Source organism: Muntiacus reevesi, chromosome 3 (genome assembly GCF_963930625.1).
Source record: "Muntiacus reevesi chromosome 3, mMunRee1.1, whole genome shotgun sequence".
NCBI lineage: Eukaryota > Metazoa > Chordata > Mammalia > Artiodactyla > Cervidae > Muntiacus > Muntiacus reevesi.
This window is the reverse complement of record NC_089251.1, coordinates 76,839,394-76,857,924: the sequence shown is the minus strand read 5'-3', so window position 1 is coordinate 76,857,924 and position 18,531 is coordinate 76,839,394. Positions and strand designations below refer to the sequence as shown.

The window sequence follows — 18,531 nt, the reverse complement described above, 5'->3', positions numbered from 1 at the left end:
TGTTTAAATATTTACAATGGAGCTATTTATAATAGCTCCAAGTGTCCTTGATGAAGGACAACAACAAGATGCTGCTAGCAAGACATACAGACCAAAGGTATAGAACTCAGCCATACTAGTAAGTCCTAAAGTCTTACCTATTATATTACAAATATGGTTATTGTTCTGTTCTCCTCTCCCTATTTGCCCTCCTAACAAACACACACACAGATACATACATCACACTCTGATGGGCTTGGCACTAACCTTGTTAAGTTCATCAACCATGGTGTAAGCCCTATTTCCCCCATTATCAATGATCAAAGCTTTCGGGAAAAGGGACGTTATCTTCATCTGACAAAATGGTAGAAGAAATTAATTTGGTGTAAAGTTTATTCTCCCAAAGAAGCACTTTATATATAAGATTTTAAAAGGTCTAAAGCTATGAGATTTTACTGACTCATATTTATTGACCACTACCATATGTGAGGATACCATTTTAAATTTTTACCTGACAACTCAAGATAACTGACAGCATATTTAACTGCAACTAATATGAAGTCCTTCTGTTGCTACCAAGATAGACCTGAAATGAATATCTTCCTTTGTCATATACAGTACAGCTCCTAATGATTGGAAACATGCCTTTCACCTGCCTCAATCAGTATCCCCATGGCAGTATCCCCTAAACTATGTGTGCTGGAACACAAGAGGGTAAGAGATGTTCTGAGATCCATGGTCAAACATCTTGGGTTACTGAAGATTCACAAAGCCTATTAGAGCATATGAAAGGTTCTGAGAAGTCCTGTCATAAAGAAATTTGAATTTAACCCAATATTTTCAAAACTTACTTGACTTTATAATAATCTACTTTTCACTAAATATCTTTTTAATACCTTGAGGAAACTTGTAATCCTCAAAACATAAGGTATATTCCCCTATGATATAGCCACTACTCAATTTAGAAGTAACAAACAGAATAAATGTTTAAAAAAAAAAACACACACATCAAGCTGGAACCATGATTTAACAATCTACAGAGAGTACAAGTTATTCCTAAGTAACTTTTTTCCATAGTCTGGCATCATATTTTCCAGTACTACCAGTGGGGAACACAAAACGCAATCACTTCTCAAATGATTTCCTAAAACAATGCCTGTATCATGGAATACTCCAACACTAAAACTTTGAAATGACTCATAATGTCATGTAAAATTCAAACCAGTCTCCTTGGCTTATCTGTTTTACTCATTGATATAGCTCCAGAACCTGGTCCAGTGCCTACACAAGGTGATCAATGAATCCTTAGGAATAAATGGAAAAAAATGGATGAATAAATGAATATTTTTATAATGTGCTTTCAGCCCTAGTCTGGTTTATCTTCTAACTTTCTCAGACATATACAACAACTGTTCCACCACTGATATCTTTGTTCATGCCTATATAACCTTATAGGCAACATCCTCCCCTCTACCTATTCAAATCCTGACCATTCTTTCAAATCGAGATTAAGCCCTAACTCCTGCATGGAGACTGACCTCATCCTCCTCTGACTCCCTCTGCCCCACATTCCCTGACAATATCAGAAGAGTTGGATATTCATTTTTCCTAAACTAGCTCACATGTTTTCTCTATCAGTAAATAATAAACTCCTTTAAGTCCAAGACCGTGTCATAAACTACTTCAGGAGATATTAGAGTAGAAAGGCACATAATAAGTATTCAATGAAAACTTTTTACTGATTATATTTTATTAAAAGTCTGGCATCTTGGTGTGTAATAAGAATAGTCTGAAATTCCTAAACTATACATTACTAAAATCAATAGTTAAAAGGACCAAGTTCTGAATAAAGAAAAAGTATTATCCAAGTTCTAGAGAAACTGTTCCCTCTGGTTTTAACCTCTTTGACTCCATTTTCTCATTGGGAAAAGAGCTATGTGGTATTTCTCTACAGGTACTGAATGAGCAACAAATACTGCTTGTAAAGTCCCTGATAAATGAAGACTTTATCTCATAGCCCTGGAAGAAATCCTGATGTCCTAAATTATGTAATCCTGGTATTACATTATATTAGTCTGGTTCATATAAAATGTAAGCTACAAAAATACCAAAGCTAAGAAAAAATATTTACTCATGCTTTTACTGAGACACAGAAAGAGGATGCATGCATTGCCAAAATTCCATAGAACATGCTCAAACTAAAGCAACAATGCCTTAGTTATTAAAGAAGGCAATGGCCTGAAGCAGTACTTAGGAACAAAGATTACTTCGCCCCGGCAAGAGTCAATATTTAAGAACACAGTGACTAATTCCCACTTCAAGTTCATGAACATATTTCTTTTTAAGAGCTTCTTTTTGGTTAAAATTTTTATTTGTGGTTTTCCTACTTGTGATCCATGAACCTAAGAATGAACAAAAACTTGAAACATGAAACTCTCCTCTCTAGTAGGCCAAAGTGTCAGAGTAGACAGAATTCTGATTTTAAGAACTTCTCAATAAGGGTTACTCAAGACTTGTACTTTACTTCTCAGTCTCCAAAAGTACACATTTACCTACTCTGCCTAAAGACCTAGATTGAATGTTCTATAAACAACTATGAAAAATGCATGAATGACACCTCCAGACCATATCAAAACACTGGGGCTCTTAGCTTAATTTCAAAATATTTGAATCCAAACTAGTATTATTGTTGCTAATAGAAACTCCACTTATAAATGATCAGCTAAATTTTTTAAATGTTCTAGTTGAGCTAACTGTGAGCTAAAAATATCCATTAACCTTATTTCCAGCACTAGCCGTGTGACCTTGAGCACCTCAATTTTCACATCTGCAAAATGAGAACAGGACTGGGTGGCTTCTTAGGTCCTCTCCAATACAAAAACCAATATAATGAGGGCTATTATTATAATTGTTATTAAACGAATGAAAAATATAAGCAGAGATTTGGAAAAACATTAGGTTATGCCTTGGAAGACATCATACCATAGACAAAGATTATCACAAAACCCCCAAATCCTCTCTCTATAGCACCCAACCATCATTAAATACAGGAGTTTTATAGAGGCAAATGGCTTACTGGCCACACTGATATCCTATTGGGAGTAATTAAAGGGTCTTAAAATCAACTTGCCTTAAGGGAGATGTGAGAGTCCTGGCTCCACACTGAAACTCTGGGTGAAGTGCCTCATTTCCCATGGTCGCAGGATGCAAAATCTAAAGCCAGGCTCTCAACAGTGACTCACTGCTCACAAGGGGCTGTGTGTGCTGGTGGGTAAATCCACAGGCACTCTGCACATGCAGCTGGATGTGGATTCAAGTTCTACCACTTTCTGGCTGCATGACCTCCAGCAAGTAACTCAACCTCACCAACCTTAATTTACTTCTCGGTGAAATTAGAATGACTCTGCAGGGCTGTGATGAAGGCTAAATTAGACACTTATAAAGACTTTGGCATATGTTGAGCACCCAAATGGATATGCCGTCTTCCTTTACTACTTCTCCCTTCCTTTTACACGGGTGGGACAGAGAGTCTAGCGTAGAAGGTAACTGACATATTCTTCGTCAGATGGTCAGTTTCCTTAGGGCCAAGAGTATGTCTGATTCATCTTTGGATCCCAGTGCCCAGCAGAGGATCACATAAAGCAGAGGGCACACAATATAAATGCTGTTGAATGGGGAAAAAACGAGAACCCTTTGGGTCTGAGGATGTTAAGATTATCCAGGCCACAGTCAAAAGAAAATTTGAATCTTCAGCTTGGCCAAATAGGCACATGCTACAAACTACTATGTAGTTCAAAGCAAATAAAATAAGTTATTCTGAATTCTAATAATTACATTCTTGAAAATATAAAAACCTACTTGCCCCACAGCTCCCAATTTTACTTTTGGGAACCCAGTTCTTTCCGAAACAATGGAGTGGGTAACCACAAAAACTTGCGGAATCTCTTTTCCTAGAAAACAGGAACAACAGGAGAGAAGCCAGTCTGTCTGGAAATTGCTTCAAAATCTGTCTATAAGCAGGGGCTGGACTAGATTAGATGTTCCTTAGAGGATCCTTCCAGACCTACACCACTAAGACGTTAAGGGAAATAACTAAAGCAAGTCTCTGTTATTTATACTCAGGAAAATAAAACAATTTAACATCTCCCAACATACTCATTAGAAATAATTTGACTTGGACGTAGTGATCCTTTTACAAACATTTTCCCCTTAAATTGTACTAAACCATCCTAAGCTATTAATTTGAATATGAGCTCTCTCTAATACAACAGAATGAAGATTGTACTTAATACTGAAAACAAGATTATTTCTCTTTTGTTCTTTTCAACCTACTTGTTTCTATGTACCACAAATCTACTCATCCCCAAAGCTTTATCAGAAACACAGTCCACCCAAGTGGCCCACTCAACTCTCCACTGATGAATTTCTAATGCATCCATTACTCAGACCACATTGTGCGCCTGATTCCTGGTATGTTGTCTTCTATTTGTACCTGTTTCACAAATGACAGTTCTTGTTTCCTGAGCTGAAAGGTAAGCTCCCTGAGCAAGGTCCACGTTTTCTATTTCTCATGGACTCCTCTGCTATGTCAACACTGAGTTAATGACAAATGCTTATAAATTCTTATTGGCTGACTGGTTTAACATGCAGAGAACAAGAGCTATAGAACACTCTGTACTAAGCACCTGCATGAAGCTTTGGCAAAGTCTAAAATAAAGCTTTTCATGGAAAAAAGCACTAAAGGCTGAATTCCTCATATTTCATCTTGAGGGTAAAATATTTCAGGCTTATCTTGGAAAATCAGGTAGTTATATGTTTAAAATATTTCAGGGCAACTTCAACTTAACTGAGATAAAATTCCGAACAGAATTGCAAAATCTAGTAATCATTTCACAATGTATACGTATGTCAAATTATGTTGCACACTTTAAATATATATAATTTTGTCATTTTTACGTCAATAAAGCTGAGTAAAAGAAGAAAAAAAAAGAGGGAGGGGATATATGTATATTTATCACTGATTCACATTGCAGAAGTCAACACAACATTGTAAAGCAACTATCCTCCAACTAAACATTTAAAAAATTAAAGAAAAAAAAATAAGCTCTTAAAAAGTAATGAATAAAATAAAGCCTTTCAGACTACTACATGTATGTTGATATTTGTCATTTACCACGGAATAGAATAGCTGACAGTTAATACACAAAGGGGTTAAAGGGAAAGACCAGAGTTAAAGATCACATTGGTTTAGCTCCTGTCTGTGAAGAATGAGGAACTACCCAGGTGAGCCCATTCAAGGCAGATGGAGACTATGTGGGAAGCCCAGCACGCTCCCCACATCACAGAGCTGTGTAGTTTCTGATTCTACAAAGGATCAATTATTCATTCTGTCAGGCCAAGTCAGTCTGGGGGGTAATAAACAGAAAGGAAAGGTGCTTTAGAAAATTAAAATGTAATTAACAGTATTTAAAACAAACAAGTGAAACTTACGTTTTCTCATTCTTCATAATCCAAAAGGCCCATCTAGAATAAGGCTAATGAGCTCCAGAGTTCAATCATTATGAGTACACTCTACGTACCTATTAATGGGGATGCAGAACCTCTGCTGCTTTCTTTTTCTTAAAAAAAGAGTATATATGTATTTTTAATTTGGTTGCATTTGGTCTTAGATGTGGCATGTGGGAGTCTTTCACTGCAACACATGAACTCACCAGTTGTGGTGCACGGGCTTAGCTGCTCCACAGCATGTGGGATCTTAGTTCCTGGACCAGGGACTGAACCAACGTCCCCTGCACTGTAAGGCGGATTCCTAACCACGGGACCACCATAGAAATTCCCTGCTCCTTCCTTTATACATGAAAGGGGGACTTCTTGTCCCTACTGCCAGGCAGAGACACTACTTTGCCAACAAAGTTCCATCTAGTCAAGGCTATGCTTTTTCCAGTAGTCAAGCATGGATGTGAGAGTTGGACCATAAAGAAAGCTGAGCTCCAAAGAATTGGTGCTTTTGAACTGTGGTGTTAGAGAAGACTCTCGAGAGTCCCTTGGACTGCAAAGAGATCAAACCACTCAATCCAGAGGAAATCAATATTCCTTTAAATATTCATTGGAAGGACTGATGGTGAAGCTGAAACTCCAACACTATGGCCACCTGATGTAAAGAACTGACTCATTAGAAAAGATCCTGATGCTGGGAAAGACTGAAGGCAGGAGAAGAAGGGGACGACAGAGGATGAAATGGTTGGATGGTATCACCAACTCAATGGATATGAGCTTGAGCAAGCTCCGGAAGTTGGTGGTGCACAGGGAAGCCTGGCGTGCTGCAGTCCATGGGGTCACAAAGAGTCAGACACGACTGAGTGACTGAACTGGACTGAACTACTAGGCAGGTACTGTCCTAGGCACTGGGAACACAGCAGTTTACCAAACTCACAATTCTAGTAACAATTATGTAAATGCTAGCTTAGTATTTGATAGAAACAACAGACCTCAAGGATAGTCCAAATCTCTTATCTTAGAGGAGAAAATCAAGGCCCAGACAGGTTAACTAATTTGGTTATGGTGGCTCTATGACAACAAAGGCAGGAGTAGAAACCAGATGTCTCATCTCTCATCTAGTAAAAAAAAACTTGCTTATTCATTAAGCAAGTATTTCTGGTCATGCCAGACACCATGCTAAGCACCAGGCATGAAAATAAGGATAAGATACTGATCCTGTACTCCAGAAGACAATGGAACGAGTATAATAAAAGAAGTGGTAACAGAGAAAAAGCAAATTATATTTCTAATTGCATAGAACTTAGGGCTTCCCTGGTGGCTCAGAGGTTAAAGCATCTGCCTGCAATGCAGGAGACCTGGGTTTGATCCCTGGATCGGGATGATCCCCTGGAGAAGGCAATGGCAATTCACTCCAGCATTCTTGCCTGGAGAATCCCATGGACGGAAGAGCCTGGTGGGCTATAGTCCACGGGGTCGCAAAGAGTTGACACGACTGAACGACTTAACTAACTTTGAATATTTTACAAGAAAATGAACTAATAGCTTGTTTATCCTCCCTGTAGCCCTATGAATACAGAACACAGATTTTATCATTCCTGGTCTATAGATGGAGAAACTGAAGTGCAAAGCAGATAAGGGTGTTTATTAAGGTCATCTCCAGTGGCAGCAAAAAGCTTGGAAACCAAGTCTGTTGACTCCAAGATAGACACTTTTTCCCCCACTAGATGGGAAAGGCAGATGTTTTTTTTTTTTCTTTTTTTATTTTTATTTTTTTTTTATTTTTTATTTTTTTATTATTATTTTTTTTTAATATTATTTTATTAGTTGGAGGCCAATCACTTTACAACATTTCAGTGGGTCTTGTCATACATTGACATGAATCAGCCATATAGTTACACGTATTCCCCATCCCGATCCCCCCTCCCACCTCCCTCCCCACCCGACTCCTCAGGGTCCTCCCAGTGCACCAGGCCCGTCCTCCCAGTGCACCAGGCCCGAAGGCAGATGTTTTTATGTCCAGTTCCCTTCTGATCAAGAGCACATATTTGCAAGATTGTGGCAGAACAGTCTGTAGCTGTGAAAGTAGACTTCACCAGCCTGTGAGGTCTTACTGGCTGAGTTTAGTTATTCAATGGTTGAGCAACCAACCAACAAGAAAGACATCATTATTACTAGCAACCCATCACATATACACAAAATAGAAGCAAAAAGTTTCTGCCCTCAGGGACTTAATATTGTAGCAGACAGGTACATAAACATTTCACCCCAAAATGACAAAATTAAACAAAGAACAACTAGAAGAATCATTAAAAACAATGGCAAGCTGAAGACACTAAGGTTTTAGAGAGCAAATCTAGCAATGCTGCAAAGAAATAAGACTCTTGGAGGGTTAAACAGAGAACAGAAGCCTTGAAAATGTAATGAAATATACCAAGTTTCAGATTACTGAAATAAAAACTCTTACCAAAACTACTCATCACATTTTAAAAAGTTAACATTTTAGTACCTTCGTTTCACTTGTCAGTTTTACTCAAAACAATTATGTGAATATTCAGTTTCCCTCTTTCTAGGAAAGTTATATATTCTGTAACTTTTCCTATTTAAGAGGAATGAACTTATAATGGAGGTTCCCACCAGCATGCTGTGGCGAAGAGCTTACAGCAGTGTGGTTCCACTGTGCTCTTCTTCCACCCTCCTCAGAAGCAACCTACTTAAAATGAGTCTGATCATTTTCTCCTATACGTAGTAAAAGCTGCATACACATCCAAGAATCACTTTTATAAAAAGTAAAAGGGAAAAAAAAGCGCATTTCTCCGAGTTCAATTTTAAACATTAATTTTACTTGCTTGATAACCTCATATTTTATTTATACACTATTTACCATGGCCTTATAATATGACCAAACCATTTTAACCCTTAGCACTTTGTTGAATTATTAACAAAAAAAGCAAAGCTAAAAAGAAAAATAACTAGTGATAGGAAGAATTTATTTAGGAACTGGGCCAAATAGTAAAAATTATAATCATTCTTTCAAAAAAATAATGTTATCCTTATTAAAAATACAACTCGGCTAAAAAAAAACAAAAACAAAAAACCAAAAAAAAACCTCTCTAGTATTTCCTTAGTATACTCAAGGAATTCACATTTATAGCCACTTGCTTTCCATTTAAATATTCACTGAATTTTACGGAATGATAAATAGGGCTTCCCAGTTGGCGCTAGTGGTAAAGAGCCGATCTGGCAAGGCAGGAAACGCAAAAGATGTGGGTTCAATACCTGGGTCAGGAAGATCCCTTGGAGGAGGGTGGGGCAACCCACTCCAGTATTCTTGCCTAGACAATCCCATGGACAGAGGATACAGTCCACAGGGGTTGCAGAGTCAGACACAACTGAAGCAACTTAGCAGGCACGGGGTGATAAACAGCAATTTAAATGACAATTCAGAACTACCAATAGGTTTCATTAGAATTACTAACGGTGCATCATACAATTATTTCATGATATTTTCTAATTCCTAAGACTTAGTTCCACCACAAGAAAATATATTTTAATAAACAAGGGCTTAAAATCTGAATTAAAAGTTTGATCATCAACTTTTTTAGGCAGGAGAGGAATAGGGCTTGATTTATCTCTAGAGCATCAAGAGAAAGACCACTGGGCCAAATCAGACCCTAAATAGTTACAGGAGGTGATTAAACATGCAGCGACAGTGACATCTAGTGTTAACAACTGCAAGCCACTAGACTGCCATTAAACCCGCCCAACTGCTAATAAACAATTATTCAAAGCTTCTCTTCTTTAAAAACCAACAAACAGAACTTCTGCATTGTATCCAAAGATTACTCATAATCAAAGTGTTTCAATAAGTTTTTTTTCCAGACATTAAAAAAAAAAATCTTAAGAGAAAAACATCTTAGAGAGTAAACAACACAGAAGACCTAAAAGTAAAAAAGCATTGTTTATTCTGTGTGGCCAACATCTTAACTACTCCCCTTGGCTACAGGTTAATGCAGAAGTAATCTGGGACATGGCCCAATGATTATACCATGAACATTTAAACTTCCAGTTACTATAAAAGCAAAGATATTACACAAGCTAGTACTTGATGACATATCAAGAAAAAACAATTTAGGACATTTCAGGAATACCTGAAGAAGATTAAATCAAAAACAAAACAAAACCAAAAAAAAACAACTTTAGCTGTTGCACTGAGAAACAGCTCTACATTTCAGACCTTGCTGACTTCCAATATTTTTGTTGCTTTGGAAGGTCCACTTATTAAACAGTAGATATTTTTGCCTAGGGGCTTAGAATTTGGCAGCATAGGTTCATTTACTATAGTGTTTTTATAGTTTTATGCTCTAGATCAATCTATAAAAGTAAGCAAAATTCTAAAAATTATTTTTGGCCAAAACGATATTTTATAAAAAACAAAGTTAGCACTAGATGAAGCTTACCTATTTTTTTTGGAAAGTTCATCCTTTCCCCTTTTAACTCCAAATATTCTTGTGATCAAGGTACTGAAGAGAAGCGTGGATGAATTTCTCACCTGTGTAAAAATACACAATACAGGTTAAGAAATATTCATGGCATGAAACCAACATTTACAATGTTCAAACTAGACATTCAAAACCATTACCCAACTGCCTAGTGTGTGGCTAAAGAAGATATAGTTGTGTTCATAAAATAAGACAATTTCAATAACTTTATGCCAATTCATTTCAATTCAGTCGCTCAGTCATGTCCGACTCTTTGCAACCCCATGGACTGCAGCACACCAGGCCTCCCTGTCCATCATCAACTCCCGAAGTCCACCCAAACCCATGTCCATCGAGTCCATGATGCCATCCAACCATCTCATCCTCTGTCGCCCCCTTCTCCTCCTGCCCTCAATCTTTCCCAGCATCAGGGTCTTTTCCAATGACTCAGCTCTTCGCATCAGGTGGCTAAAGTACTGGAGCTTCAGCTTCAACATCAGTTCTTCCAGGACACCCAGGACTGATCTCCTTTTGGATGGACTGGTTGTATCTCCTTGCTGTCCAAGGAACTCTTAAGAGTCTTCTCCAACACCAAAGTTTAAAAGCATCAATTCTTTGGTGCTCAGCTTTCTTTATAGTCCAAATCTCACATCCATACATGACTACTGGAAAAACCATAGCCTTGACTAGATGGACCTTTGTTGGCAAAGTAATGTCTCTGCTTTTTAATATGCTGTAGGTTGGTCATAACTTCCCTTCCAAGAAGTAAGCGTCTTTTAATTTCATGGCTGCAATCATCATCTGCAGTGATTTTGGACCCCAGAAAAATAAAGTCTAACACTGTTTCCACTGTTTCCCCATCTATCTGCCATGAAATGATGGGACCAGATGGCATGATCTTAGTTTTCTGAATGTTGAGATTTAAGCCAACTTTTTCACTTTCCTCTTTCACTTTCATCAAGAGGCTCTTTAGTTCTTTCTCACTTTCTGCCATAAGGGTGGTGTCATCTGCATATCTGAGGTTATTGATATTTCTCCCAGCAATCTTGATTCCAGCTTGTGCTTCCTCTAGCCCAGCATTTCTCATGATGTGCTCTACATGTAAGTTAAATAAGCAGGGTGACAATATATAGCCTTGACGTACTCCTTTTCCTACTTGTAAACAGTCTGTTGTTCCATACTTCATTACTATGAAGGACTTCCTCTTAAACTGAGCTCCACAATCCAACCACATGCATACAACATAGCTTTTTCCTATATTTCTTAACAACCACCAACTGTTGCATTATCTCTTTGTACCTGTATCATCAAGTAACAGCTTTTAAAAAAAAACAAAACCAATAAATTCATTTTTCTACGTCATTTCTGATGAATATCCCAAGAAAGAGCTTAGCTCTTTCCTTTTATTTTCTACAATCATTTACCTATGAGAAAATACTTATCAGATCTAACACAATGGATCCACATTATTAATATGGCCAATAAAATACTAATCTGCTTCCAAACCAATGTGTCAAGACAGTTTCCTGTATCAGAAAAATGTCTTGAATATCATGGCATATTGTGCTGTGCTTAGTCGCTCAGTAGTGTCTGCCTCTTTGGGACCCCATGGAGTGCAGCCCGCCAGGCTTCCCTAACTATAGGGATTCTCCAGACAAGAATACTGGAGTGGGTTGCCATGCCCTCCTCCAAGGGACTTCCCAACTCAGGGATCAAACCCAGGTCTCCTGCACTGCAGGCAGATTCCTTACCATCTGAGCCACCAGGGATATTGAAAGTGAAAGTGAAAGTTGCTCAGGCGTGTCTGACTCTTTGCAACCTCTTCGGCTATACAGTCCATGAAATTCTCCAGGCCAGAATACTGCAGTTGGTAGCCTTTTCCTTCTCCAGGGGATTTTCCCAGCCCAGGGATCGAATCCAGGTCTCCTGCATTGCAGGTGGATTCTTTACCAGCTGAGCCACAAGGGAAGCCCTATACCAGGGATACTGGGCTTCCTCAGTTACATTGCCAAATCTGAGCAGAGATGTATAAATATGTACTGACTTCCCTAAATATGTAAGGCCGTATACTAGCACCATGGAGAATATCCAGAAATAGAAGACACACACTTAACTGCTAACACAGCTCATATTCTAATTAGATAGGAGTTATACAGTGTGTTAAAATAGCAATGTAAGAAGAAAGGTAGCTGACAGTAACAATGTAGGATTTAGAAAACAGCTTCCCAAAACTACTGCAGTAAGGATCACAAACTCAAACGCCCACAAAGGCAGTGAGTTACAGAGGCGGCAGAGGACTGGGTCTAAGGCAGTCACTATTAAGCTGAAGCTGAAGCTAATGCCCTAAGGAAAATGTAAGCCCGGTGTTGCCAGATCTTCTGTTTTTTTCAACAGAAGCCAGAAACCCTAAGTTTTATGTGAATTTCTATTTTGAAATGTTGGCAACAAATTAAAGAAAAAAAAAAACCATATTGTGGGAGCCAAATAAAACATAGTTGTGGGCCAGATTTGACGTATCAGCCACCAGAAGCCTCCAGAAGCACATGACTGACTCAATTTATGCGTGGTAACTCTTGCAATGGACCACAGATACACTGGCACAATTCATACCTTAATTGCAATGAAACCCTAAAACTAGACAAGCTCACTTACTTCCATTCCACAGTTAACAAACATTAATGAAATCCCTGGTATCCCCAAACAAGTCACTCTGTCCTGTTACTCTACTGACATCCCTTCTGACCTAGCTCAGGTCTCACCTCTCACGTAGTCTATTGACTTGGGTCCCAAAGAGTCCTTAGGTTGAAGATGACTTAGTCAAGTCATCCATGACCCTATCACCTTGAGATGCACAGGTACACCTTGCTATATTTAAAATTAACAACCCACAAGGACCTACTGTGTAGCACAGGGAACTCTGCTCTATGTCCTGCTGCAGCCTCTATGGGAAGGGAGTTTGGGGGAGAATAGACACTTGTATATGTATGGCTGAGCCGCTCTGTTGTGCACCTGAAACTACCACAACATTGTTAATAAGCTACACGTCAATATAAACAAAAAGTTGGGGTCTTTTTTTTTTTTTTTGAAGAATCACACAAAAGCATAAAAAGAAAAGAAAAATCAATACACAAACTTCATCTTGCCCTAAACCAAACTTTCTGACAAAGACTGCCAGAGGCAGTAAGTTAAAACAGGAGTGCCTGGAGAGGAAAGGGGAAGCCTGAGGAGGCACACTTTATCAAAAATATAGAGAATTGTTTTACAGATTGAATGAGCACCTGTAGAAGGAAAACTCCCTTGTTTGATTCAATAGGCTGAAGGCAGGAGACACATAATGTCTTTGAGTAATGTTAAGATGGATCAGATGAATCACAATCCTGATCCATTCACCATCAAGTCCCCTCATTAGTAGCCAATGACTATCATTAATCTTTCCAGTAGATATAGCAAATTAGTGGTGTTCTACCATTAATTAGTTACGATTTTTAGAAAAACTACCATTAAAAAAAAAAAACTTTCCCGAGCTATTTGGTCATTCTGTTATCAGTTAATACAGAATTATTTCCATAAATTTATCACTTTGCAGAATAATGAGTTCATGCCACAGTAATTTCCAAAGGTGACCAAAAGATAAACTTATAAGACATTTAAAAAATTAATTATCCTTTTATTGAGATATAATTCACATATAAAATTCACCATCTTAAAGGGTACTCTTCAATTTTTACTATATTCACAAAGTAGAAATGATCACCACTACTTAATTCCAGAACATTTTCACGACTCCAAAATGAAACTCTGTATACATTAACAGTCATTTCCCATCTTCCAGCACTAGGCAAGACTTTCTGTCTCTATGGATTTGCCTATTCTGGACATTTCACATTTATATTTGGGTTTCATTCTCAAGGTTCACCCCTGTTGTAGCATTTGTCAGTATGTCATTCCTTTTCATGACTGAATAATATTGCATTTTATAGATATACCACATTAAAAAAAATCTACTCATCATTTGATGAGCACTGGGTTGTTTCCACTTTTCATCTATTATGGATAATGGTGCTATGAACACTCATGTACACGTTTTTGTGTGAATGTGTTTTCACTTTTCTCAGGTCTACGCCAAGAAATGAACCTGCTGGGCTACGTGGTGACTTTATGTGAACCTTCTGAGACACGGCCCCAGCAGCAGCACCATTTACACGCTCACCAGCAGTACAAGAGGATTTCATTCCCACCAGGTCTCCAGATCTCCCCCAACAACTGCTATTGTTCATCTTTTAGGTTATATCTATCCTACTGGATATGAAATGGACAGTTCACTAAGGTTTTGACTTGTATTTTCCTGATGCTTTTTACTTGTATTCCTGAATGCTGCTAAATCTTCCCATTTACCAAGGCCTTCTTTAATTTCTTTAAACAATGGTTTGTAAGTTTCATTGCAAAAATCTTTTACTTCTTTTGTTACACTATTCCTAAATATTTTATTTTTGATGTTACTATAAATAGCCATGCTTTCTTAACTTCATTTTTGATTATTTATTGGTAGTGTACAGAAATACATCTGATTTTTGTACATCGATTTTGTGTCCTATCACCTTGCTAAACTTGTTTATTAGCCCTAATTGTGTGTGTGTGTGTGTGTGTGTGTGAACTTCTTAGGATTTTCTATATATAAGTGTGATCAAAAATTAGAAATAGTTTTGCATCTTCTTTTCAATCTGGCTGATGTTTATTTCTTTTTCTTGCCCAAATGCCCTACGTACAATCTCCAGTACGATGTTGAATAGATGTGACAAGAGTGGATGTCTTTGTCCTATTCAAAATCTGAGGGTAAAAGCTTTCAGTCTTTTACCATTAAGTACATTGTTAACTATGGGTTTTTCATTGATAGCCTTCATCAGATTAAGAAAGTTCCCTTCCATTTCTAGTTTATTAAGTGTTTTTAACATGAAATAGTGTTAGATTGTGTCAACTACCTTTTTGCCTCTACTTAAATGATCATGTGGTTTTTCATTCTTTATTCATACAGCTTATATATTAATTGATTTCCATATGTTGAAGTATATATACTGTTTTAAAAATGTAGACATTATCCAACATAGTATTTTTTAAAGTTATTCTAAATGTAGACCAAAATAACTAGCATGAAGACCACATGTTACTTAAGACAGAAGAGTGTCCTTGTTTCTGTGTGATACTATTAATAATTTAAGAATATCTGTTTCAGGTACCCGTTTTTATTTTCTAATAGTTCACCCATACTTTCTGTCCCTGTTCATTGTTGTTTGGTCTCTAAGTGGTGTCCAACTCTCTTTGCAACCCCGTGGACTGCAGCACGCCAGGCTTCCCTGTCCTTCACCATCTCCTGGAGTTTGATCAAATTCATGTCCATTGAGTCAGTGATACTATCTAACCATCTCATCCTCTGCTGCCTTCTCCTTTTGCCCTCAAGCTTTCCCAGCATCAGGGTCTTTTCCAATGAGTTGGCTTTTCACATCAGATGGCCAAAGTATTAAGTTTCAGCTTGAGCCCTTCCAGTGAATATTCAGGACTGATTTCCTTTAGGATTGACAGGTTTGATCTTCTTGCAGTCTAAAGGACTCTCAAGAGTCTTCTCCAGAATCACCATTTGAAAGCATCAATTCTTCAGTGCTCAGCCTTCCTTATGGTACAACTCTCATATCCATACAGGACTAGTGGAAAAACCATAGCTTTAACTAGGCAGGCCTTTGCCAGCAAAGTGATGCCTCTGCTTTTTAATACACTGCGTAGGTTTGTCATAGTTTTCCTTCAAGAAGCAACCATCTTTTAATTCCATGGCTGCAGCCATGGTCCGCAGTGATTTTGGAGCCCAAGAAAATAAAATCTGTCATTGCTTCTACTTTTTCCCCTTTTATTTGCCAAGAAGTGAAGGGATCAGATACCATGATCTTAGTTTTTTAAATGCTGGGTTTCAAGCCAACTTTTTCAAGCTCCTCTTTCACCTTTATCAAGAACTTTAGTTCCTCTTAACTTTCTGCCATTAGAGTGGAATCATCTGTATATGAAGTTGTTGATATTTTTCCCAGCAATCTTGATTCCAGCTTGTGATTCATTCAGACCAGCATTTTGCATGATGTACTCTGCATATAAGTTAAATAAGCAGGGTGATAATACACAGCCTTGTCATACTCCTTTCCCAATTTTGAATAAGTTAGTTGTTCCATTTCCAGTTTTAACTGTTGCTTCTTGACCTGCATACAGGTTTCTCAGGAGACAGGTAAAGTGATCTGGTACTCCCATCTCTTTAAGAAGTTTCCAGTTTGTTGTGACCCACATAGTCAAAGGCTTTAGCATAGCATGTCCTTGCTCACTCTATAGCTAATGAGGAGGCGAACTAAGGAGAAGTACAATTGGAAAAAGTTTGTGACTAACTGACAAACTGCATCATCAACTCCTAAAACACTGATAGTAAATACTAATGTGATTCACAGATGTTAAATCTTAACATGGGTAATGAAAAAGTTTATATACAGTGATAGTATATTTGGAAAAACTCACAGCAGGAATGGCAATGAAAACAGTCCTGCTTATTAGCAAGGAAGGACCAAGGAGAACGCAAATTTAAAGGAAAGGGATGACAAAAAAGAGTAAGTCAAGATAAAGTTAGAAATGGACAGAATAGAATGGTTCCCAAATAACTCTAGCTATAATCAATCCTCATCACAAGCAAAATACCAGGAAACCTGTTCCCTTACTGCCTTCTCCATCACACCCCCAACATAACGGCTCATAGAGATTTGGTATTTGGCTACAAACTGACAACTGCTACCAAAGTTTTTCCTGAGTACATATGCTTTTTCTTTCCTTTCTAGTATGACAAAGTTTTCATACAGATTTCTGTAAGACATAGAAGACCAAGGTAAATGAAAATAAGGTTGCACAAAGCAGTGTGTGTGTTTCTGAGTGTGTGTATGTGTATGTATGCATGTGCACATATATATGTCTGTGTTAGTCACTCAGTCATGTCCGACTCTTTGCAATCCCACGGACTGTAGTTCATCAGGTTCCTCTGTCCATGGAATTCTCCAGACAAGAATACTGAAGTGGGTAGCCATTCCCTTCTCTAGAGGATCTTCCCAACCCAGGGATTGAACCAGGGTCTACTGCATTGCAGGCAGATTCTTTACTGTTTGAGTCACTAGGGAAGCCCTATATTATATATTTTTCTTATACATTTGTACTTTCTTACATAACATGAATTTCTTATATAATAAGAATGCTGCCTTAACAAATTTAAAAATAAGAATGGAAATAGAAAAAAGACAAAAAAAAAGAAACCCAAGAAACAAAAAGAAAAAAGAAGAAAAAAGAAAAATAAATAAATAAATAAAAGAAAAATAAATAAATAAAAATAAAAATATGAATGAAGAACCTACCAAGTGCAATCACTATGTGGTCTGATCATTTACATACCATACATCTTCACTCTTCATGGACAGTCATAGCCTTGAGGGTGGAATTATGAAGTATTTTGTCTAGTGCACACAGTGCCAGCTTATCCTAAAAAGAAATGCTTTCTGAAAAAATTAAATGGGATTTTGATTCTAATTTGCCTTCCATCACTTCTTAGCCACGGACCTTGAAAACAACATCTAAAACTTCAAGTCTCAAATCCCTCATCTTCAATTTAGGAAAACTGTACCAGGATTTCTGGTCCTATGATTGGGGGAGGGTTAACCCTGACTGAAATTTGGAGTGACTTTCTTCCAAAGTTAACAAGACACTTTTCCCACGAGAGGAGAAAAGAAGAGATAGAGCACCCGGTAGCCCATACATCACCTGTGGGTGAATTAAGGAAAAAGCACTCTTCCTGTGAGTGAATGAAACTCCACGCCACGGCACGTAGTGTAATAAGCAGAGCATGGCTGGATTTCAGGACCGCAAAGCTCTCAGCCTGGCACCCTTGCAGCAACCTCACGACAGTGCCAACAGGGGCACAGAGTGCACATGCAGCACTCCTGGGAAGATCTCAAAGGCTCCTTCTCCTCTGAAGCCCACTGCATACTGTAAACCAGAGCTGGCCCAAGAGATGCAAAGTCAGATGGACCAGAGAGAAATATAAACTTGGTGTGGGTCTTGGAAGGACCCTAATGTGGCCTCCTCAACGGAGCTTCCGGGCAAACTAAAAAGATGAGTTCCCTGTCCAGCAATGAGGATACAGGGAAAGGAGATCAGGCATCTGAACCTAAAAAAGGAAATGCCCAGAAGTGTCCCCAATTCCAAAACTTGCCTGGAAAATTCTGTTTCCATGGGTATACATACCTAGAAAATTACGTTTGGTACCTAACTTTTAACTAAACAAGGGTCATCTAACATACGTGTTGAAGATTATCACTTGCCACCACCTTCACTCATATTTCTCTGTTCTGAGCCACCATCGTCACTTGGCAGAATTATTACAATGTCTTCCTGAGTGGTCTTCCACCTCCCCTCACCTCATAATCAAGACTCCATTTTTCACTCCATCAGTCAAATCCCATCATCCCCCTACTATGAAACTGTCTGAGGCAGGATTTTTCAACAGCAAGCA

General features: G+C 38.1%; 1 protein-coding gene across 2 annotated transcripts in view; it reads right to left on the bottom strand.

Annotated features, from left to right (window-relative positions):
• The window catches only part of THADA (THADA armadillo repeat containing), a 325,428-nt gene that overhangs the window by 216,511 nt on the left and 90,386 nt on the right, over positions 1-18,531 (bottom strand). For both annotated transcript variants that reach the window (XM_065929363.1, XM_065929364.1), the window contains exon 26: positions 9,936-10,027. In XM_065929363.1, the coding sequence (XP_065785435.1) occupies positions 9,936-10,027 (92 nt within the window). The remainder of the gene's footprint in view (positions 1-9,935; positions 10,028-18,531) is intronic.